At 39.9% G+C, this 13,309-nt stretch overlaps 1 protein-coding gene and 1 long non-coding RNA gene across 3 annotated transcripts in view; one reads left to right on the forward strand and one right to left on the reverse strand.

Annotated features, from left to right (window-relative positions):
* Positions 1-13,309, forward strand: part of LOC111268772 (uncharacterized) — a 51,026-nt gene that overhangs the window by 32,982 nt on the left and 4,735 nt on the right. The gene's annotated exons all lie outside the window — the stretch shown is intronic.
* Positions 1-13,309, reverse strand: part of LOC111268769 (ras-specific guanine nucleotide-releasing factor 1) — a gene marked incomplete in the record, with an annotated part of 88,818 nt that overhangs the window by 18,845 nt on the left and 56,664 nt on the right. Inside the window, 3 exon segments of the mRNA XM_086971802.1 lie at positions 951-1,140; positions 1,364-1,630; positions 1,931-2,019. Of these exon segments, the coding sequence (XP_086827928.1) occupies positions 951-1,140; positions 1,364-1,630; positions 1,931-2,019 (546 nt within the window).

Genomic DNA, 13,309 nt, shown 5'->3' on the forward strand with positions numbered 1-13,309 from the left:
TATCATCGTAGAGGAAACGCAAGTGTGTATTGAAGGGTAGGTGTACATGTCGATGTAAATACAACATGCTCAGGAACGTATTTTGGTCTCGGTTCGTTGTAAAAATACGAGTCATGCATGTAATGGTATACTTAGTCCAGAATCCATTCCTTTTGTGTGTTTCTTGCGAAACATCAAGTGAGATGTATCTCATCAGAGTCTAGATAAGTTCTTAAAGCCTATTGATAATTTTCAATAGCTGGAAGTGTTTTCAGCTGTTGTTCAGGGCTGAGGACGCTCAAGAATTGTCGTCTGTAACATAAAGAGTCCAGTTACGATGAGCAATTCTCCAAAGCAGCTATGCGCTGCTTAAGAAATTAGCCAAGTGGACAGAAGGTACACGTCTGTTTTTGCCAATGGAACACCATGGCGCAAGTTAGTGAATCATTCTTACAAGAGGTAAGAGTATGTACATGTAAAATCCTATTTGAGAGCAAGGCGTTTCTGATAAATTCTATTTTGCCGTTGCCAATAACTTCAGAAAATATTAGTTGTAAATCAAATCCTACGAAGCAGAGCTTGTGATACATTTTTTTAAACTGGTATTATCTAGTGCTTATTTTTACATTATTCAAGTACTATACCTTAATAAACATATTAGTAGCAGATTTATACATGTAAGAATTACAACATGGTCAAATTGTGTTTTCGATTGCGTCTTGCTGATTTTGACGCATTACAGGATAGTTCTAAAATAATCACATTAGAAACAATTAATGTAAGAGTATTGTTTTTCTTTAGGTACATTTATTCAGTCGTGTTTCAAGCATTTGTTTGTTGCATTATTAAAATTTTCATGTCCTATCTTCCACTGTACGTGTCGGCCCGCGCGCCACTGTGCTTTCAAACCTATATCTGTATGGCACACTCTCTACTCAAAGTGCCAAGTGTGTTAATGGATTATAGCGTACCCAGTGACGTAGGACGTTGAGGACTCTCATGGTTGCTGCGGTAGAAATCATGCTCTCCCTCTTTGCGTGCAGCATATATGCATTGAGCTGTTCCTTAGTGGCGTTTGGTCCTAAATTGGGGATCTTCAGGTCGCCACCTACCTGCGATGGAAGTCGGCTGCCGACCCGTGAAGGCGGTTGCGACATATTCCTGCAATGGACGCGTTCACCGGAAGGAGAAGCACATAGGAGAAATATACTGAGCACCGTTTCTTGTTAACATATTATACTTATTTTACTAATAGCCATGATCTTATCAAATCCGCAGGCGAATTGAATCTCTGATAAATTTTATTCACTTAATAAAAAAAAAAATGCGCCAAGGCTAATTAACTGCGAAAAGTTAGTTTGCCAAATCTTTGAGCAATACTTACACTGTTGGACCTTGTGGCGGAGATGGTTCAGGTGGATTCGAAGATCCCGCCGTGGCTGCGGCGAAAGCCGCCGCTGCCGAAGCCGTTGATGAACGGCGGGCTGAACTGCGTGCGCACGATACAATAACGCCGGCACGTGAGCTTAGCGTCGGATTCTCCGAGAATGCGAGGCTCGTACGCGGTGTCAAAAGCATAATTGCGGACTCTGTTTGGAAGCTTCCGCGAGGTGTTTGGCTTGTCGAGCTCGATTCCGTGTCGTAGCTTCCGCTAGTATCGACAGCAAACATACATAGGGTATCAATAGGCCATCAGAGCTATGACTCACAGTAATTAAATGGCCAATATACATTATATGTATAATATTATGAAATACAAGAGGCTAAGCACTGGAATAACACCTAGGATATGCCTGATATCGCTCATGTAGTAATGAAACAGAAGGCACTTATTACATGAGTTCTCAAACCCTGATAAATTTGAGCCTTGATCACTACTTGCTGCCAAAAGATAGCCTGAGAAGGACAAGATTATGCTTGCAGCCGCTTGCTTGATGTCTGGAAAACTTACCGCTTGCCTTGTGCACCTCGAACTCTAAGGTAACTCATAACGTTCGGAGAAGACTGGCTACATGTCACTGGATTTATAACGCGAGCCACCTAAAATAACGAATTGACGTAAAATAGAAACGACACATTTGTTAATATGATTCGCGTGCTGCCTACGCCATGTTTGTCTATGGAACCTAAAACGTACTGATGAATGATCGTGTTTGCTAATGTACCAGTCTTGACTGCAAACCTTACGTCTATTACGTATCTAACACTTACGCTGTAGTTTGCTCCGTATCTTTGGATGACATTATTGAAAATAACGTATATGTGATTTATGTATATTTACACAGTACAAGTACGTAAACAAACAAGTTTACAGTTTCTAGATCAATGCAAAAAAAACCCTAGCGTCGACGTGTGTCGGAGCAATACGCTTAGCTAAATATTCCGCTAACAGAATGTTTCAAGCGCTATTTTCTAGCCCTTATTTTTATAAACATGCATTCGTACAACGCTGGTCTGCAGCCGACTCACTTACATTCGACGTCTGCCTATCGTATTATTTCTATAAAATAGTCTTGTTTGCAGAGTTGTAATATGATGTTCGACATGATTAATTGAGCGTAGGTGTGCTTCACAGATAAATTTCTCCTTTATCCTATTAACTGCGTCCCGGTTTTCGTAAGTGTTCAGCTGCTTTTCCTCTTCACCTCGTAACCTCTTCTGCGAAACGTCCCCACAAACGACTGCGCGACTTCATGGTAGCAGTAGTATGAGCGATCATTGATTAACCTTCGCAATACGCTAATATAAACTTATTTATTCCTGAGCAGTGTTAACTCAGCAGGAAGCTACGGCCATCTCTGTTATTTTCTCTGCCGATAACTGATGTCCGCGAGGTTCTCTGGATCTCATTGTATGATAGGCAGGCGAGCTGGCACACTTACAAGCATCGCTTGCTAAGTAACCACCTTTGCGTTAAAGACGATTAAACTGAAAAAATATGCCCAGAGCATTGTTACGCTCATGTTATATCAAAGCTCAGTTGCGTACAATATTTCTTCTTCACATATTCGTCATTTTTTAAATTTAAACCCCCATTTCGCATCTTCCGACTACCTTAAAAGTGATGTGCCGCCTCTTTCTTGGTGCACCCAGGGCCTCCAATCTCAGCCCTCCTAAATTGCTCAGCATCGTATCGCGTCCTCATTCACTGTACCACTCACATTTCCTTTCCTTTTTTCTACTTTTACACCCTATCGCTGCAGGCGAGGCCAGGAGCAAACGCCGACGGGTCGAAGACACTTCTTGAGAGGTATTTATAGTAAAGAAATACATCTAAAAGATTTTTCTAAGTGGGATTGGAGCATCCCGTGTTCATAATTTCGCCTAAAGATGGCGCCCTCTACAATGAAACGAATAGCAGGCAACTGAAAGAAAGGAGGCGGTAAAGCTCATGCCGGCAGCGGTAACAGCTTCGGCCTTGCTTGTCCTGCCGGCTGGTTGCCTAATCACGATCTTAAGTGCGGTATGTGTTGCGTCGTTCAACACCGCACGACACGGCATTATGGTGGTACGATAAGACAGAAGGAAACAGGGCATGTTATCTGTACCGTAGTGACCAACGTAGTCGCGATCGGTTCGTAAAGAAGTCCTGGAGAGGGCTACTTTTTTATAAATTGTCAAACCGTGCGAGCAGATGTGCAGACACACAGAGATGTTTTTGTTCGCTAGAACACCGTAAGAACAGCGGTTTTGTCCTCCCAGTCGGCTCTTTCTTAGTGTATCTAAACATTCTCAGGTTCTTCGAAAAGAGCGAGGCACAACTGCAGTGAATTTTAGTGGAAGCCTTTGAACTGCGTTTCCGGCGCGACAGTGCATTATATAAAAATGTACACCTGTTCGATTATGGGTATCGCAGATGATACTTATAGACTTATTTTTAGTACAAACCATAACTGGACTGAGTGCAAATAAAGACCCTTTCCTAATTTTCCTAATAAAAAAATGGTTCACGAAGCGGAGAACGTACTGGCACATGGGCTAATCTCTGCGTTGTTAACTACTTACATATATATTTCTTATATTATACTCCGCTCTATTTTGTCACTCATTATTGGTCTCATCATTAAGTATCTTCGTGAATTTTACTCACGTTCCCATATTATGTTTAAATGGTAATAACTCTGAAAGCTTTCCTTTTAAAGAACAACAATAAATCACGTTTTAAAGCTGCGTAAGCCACATGATGAGGATCAAGTACAATGTCCTATCAAACCAACTGCTTATAGCCCTTATAAGCAGCGCCAGCTACATCACTTTCATTGTTGAACCCTATGAGACACTTTTTTCCATTTACTTATAGCATTGCACACAGCGGCCATAGCAATTCTACAACGAATAAGGAGTTACTCATTATTTGCGATACGTTACGCGATACGATAAGCTTCCAAATAAATTGCACGATCTCAATAATTCTAAGGAGTCACAGATATCTAAATCAGAGGTTCTTTTATTGGCTGGTTAAAGGCTAGTGCATTTTACAGAGCAAATTTGACTCGTAGGGTACTTCTCTAGCATTGTGAAATTTTCATCCGCTAAACCCTGGACTCTGTGTGTTTAGAGCCCGGTTTGAAACTGATCTAAATATTACTACTGTGTATATAAGATTTTTTTTTCGTTTTTTCTGTATAGGAAATCAAGGGTCGCAGCTTTTTAAAGCTGATTCAGCCAGCTCAGCGACACAAAAAGATCCACGACAGATCGAGAGCAGAACATGTTTCAGAGTTATTCGTTCGATCAGGGCGTCAGTGAAAAAATTTACGATGCCGCAAATTGTTCACGAGAACTTCAAGTATACGTCACGTATTATGACAGTCAGATAGATGTTCTCTGAGAACAATAAAGCTAAAAGCTACTAGTAAATGAAGCAGCATTCTCAATGGAACAATGAGCCGCAGAGGTGATCGCTGGCTTGTTAACAATCTAGAAGATATCCCGATTGTCGGTAGAGGCAAATTTTCGGCTGAAATTTATGCTCAGAGTGAAGACATCGTACCACTGTGCCTCTTCCAAAAATGTAAATACATTAGTAAAGAAGTTTATCTGCATGTTTTGCAGACTGCTGCGACGTTATTGATAGCTGAAGTTACTGAAGGAAACCTATAGATGTCCCAACGAGATAATGCACCGGCTTACACAAGCCGATTAGTGTGGGGTTAGCTGCATGAGTAAACAAGCACGTTCTGGGATGAGGACAGATGGCTACCGAACGGCCCAGATTCGGGCCCGTTGGATTACTACGTATTGAACGTTGTTCAGTGAGAATTTAACAAGTCTTAACATGACAATGTCGACTTATTCACTCGTGCTATGAGTAAGATGTTCACGCAGTCGCAAAGGGAGTATTTTAAAATAGCCTGTAAGCTATTTAGAACTCGACATAAAACTGTAATCGTGATAAATGGTAAAGCTATTGAACAGATATGACCGTCAGAAACGACACTTGAAGCGGATGCAAAAAGAAATTTTATTAAGATGTTTGTTATTAGTTCTAAGAACGTAAAAGAAAATTCGAATTTAGGCGCCTTTCCCTGCACGCACATAAAATATAATCATACGATATTTTACTATTATTCATTTATCAACTTGCAGGCTCTAAGCACTTCGAAATGTATGTATGTTAATAATTTAACAATAGATTGATAAAGTTCGTTAATAAAGACAGATCGCGAAATAATTTCGAAATTATCATGTTGGTGTTAGTTGGTAAAAAAAAAAAAAAAAAAAAAGTAGCTACTGCACTCCTGGTTAAACATATAACTATGGGAATGCAATTCAGAGATCCGGGAGAGTCAGCTAGGTAAGATAAGCAACCTCGATGCAAAGTCTTTCTGGCTTCCTCCAAGCAACATGAAGGGAAACGCCAGAAAGTGTTCTAAAAACGTTAAGTGTTAGGTCTGGTTGCCTCTTTCCTGTCGGGGTTAGTTGAATGGACGCGCTGCTCTTACGGCAACTACTGGACCAATGTTCTCAAATTTTGTCCTATCGTATTGGCCTACACTTTTTTTTACGGTCGAGAAGGAAGCAAATTTGCTTGATACAGCATAGTTTTATTGCAGAAAGCTGATTATAAGCTAAAATCTTAGTTTCAAACTAAGTTCATCGTAATCCTATATTCTCCAATTCCACGAGTTGCTTGTAAAGTGTTGTGATTCAAGAGTTGCACAGACTTCACGCGCATCTATTTATAGCAGCAAACTTACAATTTGTAACCAAATTTAAAATATCTAAACTCGAAAAAGAAAACGTTTAATACGTTGTTACATGTACACGTATATATGGACTATCTGCAACGGTCCATACTGTGGCATGGCCAAGCCAGAATAACCTGCAAGCTTTGGTGGCGTCCTTCACTTTTACATAAACGTCTAACTAGCAACTCCTAGTTAAAGCCTAAGACTACGTCGATACCAAAGCATCCGTAACGGGTTCTCTACCATCAACTGGTAGATATGAGGCTATAGAGTGTGTTAACTAGTAGCAGAAGGCGTAATATACGAGTTTATTGATGTTGGTCAAGCAGGTTGAACTGACCTAGAGGCTCTAGTAGCTTCGGACTGATTAAAGCGCCAAGCCAGCACTTTTAAATTTTGGCGCGTATTTCTCATTTTATAAATGGTAGGAGTAATAAAGCCATATTATTGGACCAACGTACATGGCTATTAACGACCTCGTTGTAGGTTTAATCAATTTGACTGTACGAATTTCTCCATATGTCACAACAGTCCTACGCGGCTCCACCAAGCTTTATCGTAGCTGTAGCATGAATCATTTTTATAGCACAGAGCTTCATCGAAACGCATGCAGCGGATGCTCAACGTTTTCTATGGCCATCGTAAGTAAAGCACTATCATATCTGCTAGAGTTCATGACAGAAGCTATGATTGTCACTGCGTTAGCATAGCATAGATTTATAGAACAATTACGATAAGCGAGTAAAAAATGTTCAGGTTCTCAGTCAAACTATAAGCTCATGTATTTTCATTAAGCATCTTTATTGTTGTTAAACTATTTTTTTCTTGCATTGCCATTGCAATGTCGGTAACGTATTTGTTTTATTAACATTGTTATTAACCGAATATATTGTTATTATTTTTGTGTGGGGTTTATTCTCCAATTAGCTCTCTCTCTATGTAGATCCTGCAGGTGCTTGCCCTAGTAGCTTAGCTAATCACTTGAACCAAAACTTCGTGCTCTTCCTGCTTCTTGGCAGGTTTGGCACGTCCTAAATCAATTCTCTTATTAGATGATTTCCACATCCTCTGCCTTCAGGTCGCGGGTCAAACTTTCACCTTGCTCCAATCGCTTTTTGGTTTGTTATCTTTTTTAAACTCCTTGAACTTTAATTTGTCTCCTTTTGCATTTCGGCTTCCCTTTATCCAGGTCTAATTATAGTTTAGCACGCGTTAAGCTCTAAGCGGCGCTTGATGCCCAGTTTACTATGAACAAGCATAGGAATGTTACTGATTATGGCGTTGTTTCTTGTTTTTATCACTAGTGGTATATATAACTCACCTTCTGCGTATTGGCCATTTGCACTATTATACGTCAGTATATTTAACCAATCGGTCGAATCTATGTTTACCATTGTCCTGTTTTCGCTGCTTGTATTAGACCAATGCTGTTCTTCTAGTTGTTGGAGAAAATTCCTAATTGCTACTGGCCTTTTATAGATCCTGCTTATTCTTGTGTGTTTCACTGTGTTACTGACTTGTTGCGGCACGAGAAAAAATTCTAATACAATATAACTTGCTAAACCAGCTGCTGTTTTGGCTTTTATCTTCTTCTGTGCACCTGCTCAGGGGGCAGACCTTTCTATTCATACATGTAATTTCCACATTGTGCGTGTATCTCCCTTTGCGTATCTCTATCTGTACGCTCGTGGGTAAAATTCGCTCCGATGCTAAGTGAGTATGACTGGTAGCGGTGTGTATTCTGAAACGCGGCGTTCATAGCACGTGAATGCTATGCTCTGAGAACGTCAATGCTAGCCTACTCGATTTCTACGATGCTCTGGAAGAGCCCAAAAGCCAGCTAGACGCATCTGTGCGTCTCTTTAGGGCCTACCCGAGTTTTCAAGAAGCATTGGCTTTTTTAAACACACAGACGATGTTGATTTCCATCTGCCGCCTCTTCTAGTCATACTGCTCTTGCAGCTGCTGCCGCTACTACTATTGCTACTATTACTACCACGGCTGCAGTTCGTCTACCCATACTCGCAACAATAACAACGGAAAAGCAGCTGTCGTTGCGACGGTGAATGTAAAGACTGCGACGTTGTTCTTGCAAAAGGGCCGGCGGGATGGCAGCAATAGAAGCGGAAAGAAAAGAACGTTGACGGACACGGCGAACCATGCAACCATCACTAGAGCATAGAAGAATCACACAGAAGCGACATTCTCCCGCTGTTAGAGACTAGTTATTCTTTTTTCTGTTACGAGCGTGACTAACATAATAAGGAAAACACAACACACGATTCCTAAAGAGGAATGCTTGCTTGCAAGCCTATTTTACTTAGACTAGACCATGGACACTCCTAGCGCGCTTTGCATTGCTCTCGTTCTTTCAAAACGTATTTTATCTTTATCTCTGCATGTGTGTGTGTGTATGTATGTTTGTTTGTGTCTATGTGTCTATCTGTCTGTCTGTCAGGAGAAAGGCCACCGAAAAAGGAGACAAGGAGTTTTACTGTATTGTAATTTTTATTGAAGCCCCTTTACGCCTTCCAGCGGAGCACCACTTTAAGCTTGGTCCTGTTTGGGTTACGAACTTCAAAACAAGGACCAGCGAGTCTCGCATACTGCTGTCTATTACTCCAGTCAAGCTGTTCTCCAAGTTTACGATGGGTGGTGACGCTGAATGTCCCGTGGAACTAGTTTTACATAGTACTCGTTTAGTCAGATCGTACGACGTTATTTTAAGTTGGTAACGAGTATTCCTCCGGGACATTATATGGACATATAATTAAATACAATTTTATAATTAGCTACCAATACGATAATGATTTTCGATGTTACTTTCCATAGGCTGGAATGATCAAGTTTCCAAGTGGGGAAAACGGTCGAAGGTCAAGTCTGGCAGTGAGGCAAATGTCCTTGCCAAGCTCTATGTTCATGACCTCTTATCTGTGGTAACCTTTTTTTTTCTCTAATAATAACGATAACCAGACGGCCCGCAAATTTCACTCCGCGCTTCTTCTGTTGTTGTTCAAATAAATTTGATTTTATAATTTCATACGCAGCCTAACATAAACAAAATATCTAGTATTTTCGAATAAGTTTATCATCGCAGTTATCTTATGATGTCTGCCAACTGAGGTTATTTCATTACTATGTCCTAATATTAATGAACTTATTCACGTAACATAAACAACATTTATACTAGGAAGGTGCTCCTTTAAACCTAAAGATCTTGTTGCATTATTTCCGTCATCTCGTTGCGTCTATTGGTTTACACTACTTTTTCTTCTCTGATTTGCTCGACTTGCTTCTATGGCTTCTTAGCGCGGTCACCTTTTTGTAGCTATCTTGTTACCCTGCTCCAGTGATTGGTTACCTGCAATCTGATCTACAGTTCTGTTATAATTACCCTCACGCACCAGTCCTGTGTCCTGCGCCGATCATCTTGTTGGCTTATTGAAATGTTTCAATGAACCAGTTGCGCACCTCGCTCGCTGCTAGGACCTGTTAACCGTCTGAAGTAAAATTTATTGGCAGTGTCGGACGTAACACCTAGACCATTTATTCGACCCAAACTTGTCTGTTCGGATTGCTATCCTCTTGTTATTTTGCTAAAGTTTCTACTCTTTCTTTCGAAGTTTTTAATTAACATTAATTCGTTACCTAAATTGTATAGACACTGCGCAAACTCTTAGTCCTGCCAGTAAAATATCACTTTCTATTTGAGTCCAACAATGTAAAAAATTATTTTTTTACAACATGGTTTTTCAACATATTAAATAATTTCTGAACAAAAGCTTCTAAAGCTCGGCGAACAAATCAACTGAAAGAAATAAGAGTTGTCCAAAGAAAGTACTATTTAACAAATATGAACCAATCATTATATTTGATGGATGAAAGTCAGGCAGCCCATAAAAAACAGCTTGTCTGCGTTTTAGAAGGTACGTCGAAACGCAAACCCCGTTTCAGTAGATAGATAAGTAACCACAATAATGACAAAGGAGTATAATTTAGGCCTCAGCTAAATCAGGTTCATACGTAGGCTTTACTAAAAATCAGTGTCGTTTTCAAGTATGTTTCATATTTGTCCAGTATTTGAGATAGAGCGGCATAGAAGAAGCCGTTTGTCCTGACAGGATCTTTGTACGTAGGATGCGTTTTTGCATGAGATGGCCCGCACTTTATTGTCTTTAGAAAATCAAGAGTGATACTGGCCATTTTTTAGCCTGCCAACGTACTTCGCTGCGAAGTGAAAAGACTAGCCAGCGTGAACAGGCGTTGAAGATTTCAAACAAAAAGCAGAGCATGTATAGTCAAGTAGACACTATCGAATAGCCTTTAGAGCTATTAATACAAGCTTTTATTTCCTCACATTTAGCTTTATAAATTTGACGAAAATAACGCACAAAAATAATGCATACAGCGAGTTAGCACGGAGGTCTTTTATTCAATCTATAGAGTAAAATATTTACGACATTAGGTAGCCGTCAGTTGTCGACAATTTGTCATAACCTTTCATGTCCGTATGCCTTATATCCTTTATACTATCCGTATATTAAATTTTTTTCTCTCCTATATATATTTCACTTCGCAAAACAGAAAACACACTGTCGTCCATAATTACCGAAAGTCTGATTATGGAGTATATGGCAAATTGGCCCTTATCTCTAAGCAGACAATGGATTTGTCCGCTTAGGCAGCGTTATTATTCCAGTTAAAGGCTTGCTTTTTTTCTTAGCTAACCACTATAGGTCTGAAGCTCTTCGTACACGCATAGCAGTATATTTCTAGTCAAGAATTAGGGCGTTGGATGGCAAGGAAGGCAGACGACAAACAGGGCTTTAAGTTTTAGTAGGACGATCTACGTCCCACCAGTCTGGGCCGACCCGAAAGAGGGTCTAGGCGGTCGTGGTCATAACAGTATCAGGCGCCACAGCAATGATGTATTTAAACTATGTTCAAATGTGCCTAAATCTCTCTCTCTCTTCATATATATATATATATATATATAACAGGTCTTGCTAGTGCTTCGGGTCGGCGATATCCCACCGTCGGTTCTTGGGCTTCGAATTTAGCCGCTTTATTACCATATACCGGATTTCCTAACTTGCGTTTGGGCGGTGCCGAAAATTCCATTATTATGATTATCAGGACGATCTGATTATATCATTATATCCATCTGTCTTTGTCTATTAGGATCATATCGTGTTTGATATCGGTAAGGGCTACCCCAACAGCAGTTGCAGCGGTCCCGAATCGTCAACGCCTTGCCCGTTTTCTTATTCTTCTGTATCCGCTAATCAGAAACTCCCTCAAAAGGCCCGCCGTTTCCATCCTTTTGCCCCTATTTCGTTCAACGCTTATCCTTTCCGGCGGGACATTTGTTTCTAGCTTTTACGTTTGCTTTTCTTCAACCATCGGTATCCGAAATCCTTCTTTTGGTAACGTCAATCAACGCTTGTGAATCAAACAGTGAGAAGACAAGTGTGACGCTGATGGCAGGATACTATTGTTAATAATCTTGGATTAATCCTATGTTTTTACTTTTTCATCATGCATTTGATCCGTTCATTGAAGTTGGGCTGAGACTAAGGTGAGGAGAATGAAAAATTCAGCCTTTCTTGCAAAGAATCAATATTTACTTAATACAAAGGGGAGACCTCGATAGGTGTACTCAAGATCTGAATAAAAATTGCTCAGGGAACCATGTACGTGTACAAAACTACGTGATAAGTAGAAAAGCTAATAACCGTTGCTTTACATCTTCGTTTTACTTACCCTTTTAAAAATAATATATAAGAATTTTCTATGATGGCAACGCTATTTGACCTAGAGCATCTGTGCCAAGCTAAGATTCTGTTTCTTCACTAAATAGTATTCAGACGTTAGCCAATCGAACTGCTAAATACAGAGCGAGAAAGCGAGAAGATTTAGTTTTGGAGAGCCTCTAGTGTACAATCTTTTATCATGGTCGATCATCCCTAGAAACGCAATTGCTAGGTTGTTTTTAGCCAGGCGGAATAGCTGTTTAGCATAAAGCACAATTGATATGTAGGGGGGAAAAAGCGTTTTCGAAAATTGCTTTGTGTTTCTAGGGAATTTTTCGCAATCGGGTTTAAAGCTATTAGGCTAACTTATATAACTCATTTCGTTTTCGGTGTGAGCGTGCACCCGTTTGGAGAAGAAATTTAGAATTCATCTAGCTAGTGTAGGAGACCACGTTGCTTAACTGCTGCGATCGCTCGAATTAACATGCTTGCTTTTTTTTCTTTCTTAATTTATTAAAATCTATGCAGAGTTTTGTCTTGGTTAATTTTGAAATTAGTTTTTATTAATTTACTTAGCGAAAATCGTTCCATTGAGGTAACTTCCATCAGCTGAGAATTCCCATAAATTATATATCTAGGTAAGTTTAAATCAATTAAGATCTACATATATATATATATATATATGCTAATTCGAAATACTAATATCATTTTAAAATCTTACATCTAAGCCATACTGACTATGTTAACGGTCCGATATACTTTAACTTATTGTGATTTATGTTCCTCTTAGGTAACCATTAAACTTGCAAAAATGATGAACCCTGCAGCACTTCGCTTCGGGTGGCACCGGATTTGAATCCCTAGAGCCAGCGTCCTTTGTAAATATAACACTCTATGTCGTTTGTTTTTGCTGTGGCCTTCAGCAAAGCGCTGAATATGCATATAAACAATATTTCGAGATTCAAGGTCCTTACAGATTTTTCTCGTTGTGCAGGGCTGTAAGCGTATCAACAGCTCTTTAGGCTTCTATTCCTTCATAGATATTGTTTAAAAATTCCATTTGTGTTACTTGATTATTCCGTCCAGACTGGGCATACTAAAGATGTCTGAGGGTACTTCAGCGGTTGTCGTTGTTGTTGGCAACGATTCAAGACCATATGCTTCAAAACGCTTTTACTATAGCCGCTGTTTTACTCAACTTCTTTTTGATGATATGTTCGTATAGCTTTTACGATAAAGCGATCTTGTTAATCGTGAGAAAGGACGCGCAGCAAACGAACAGCTGCCCAGTCTCTGATTCGAGCGCTCTAAGCGTCAACTTTCGGAAAATACTCCCACATCAGTGCACATATGCATAAACTTCTTCTGTTTTTTTTTCTTCTTTCA

This window comes from Varroa jacobsoni, unplaced genomic scaffold, assembly GCF_002532875.2.
Source record: "Varroa jacobsoni isolate VJ856 unplaced genomic scaffold, vjacob_1.0 scaffold_1318, whole genome shotgun sequence".
Classification (NCBI taxonomy): domain Eukaryota; kingdom Metazoa; phylum Arthropoda; class Arachnida; order Mesostigmata; family Varroidae; genus Varroa; species Varroa jacobsoni.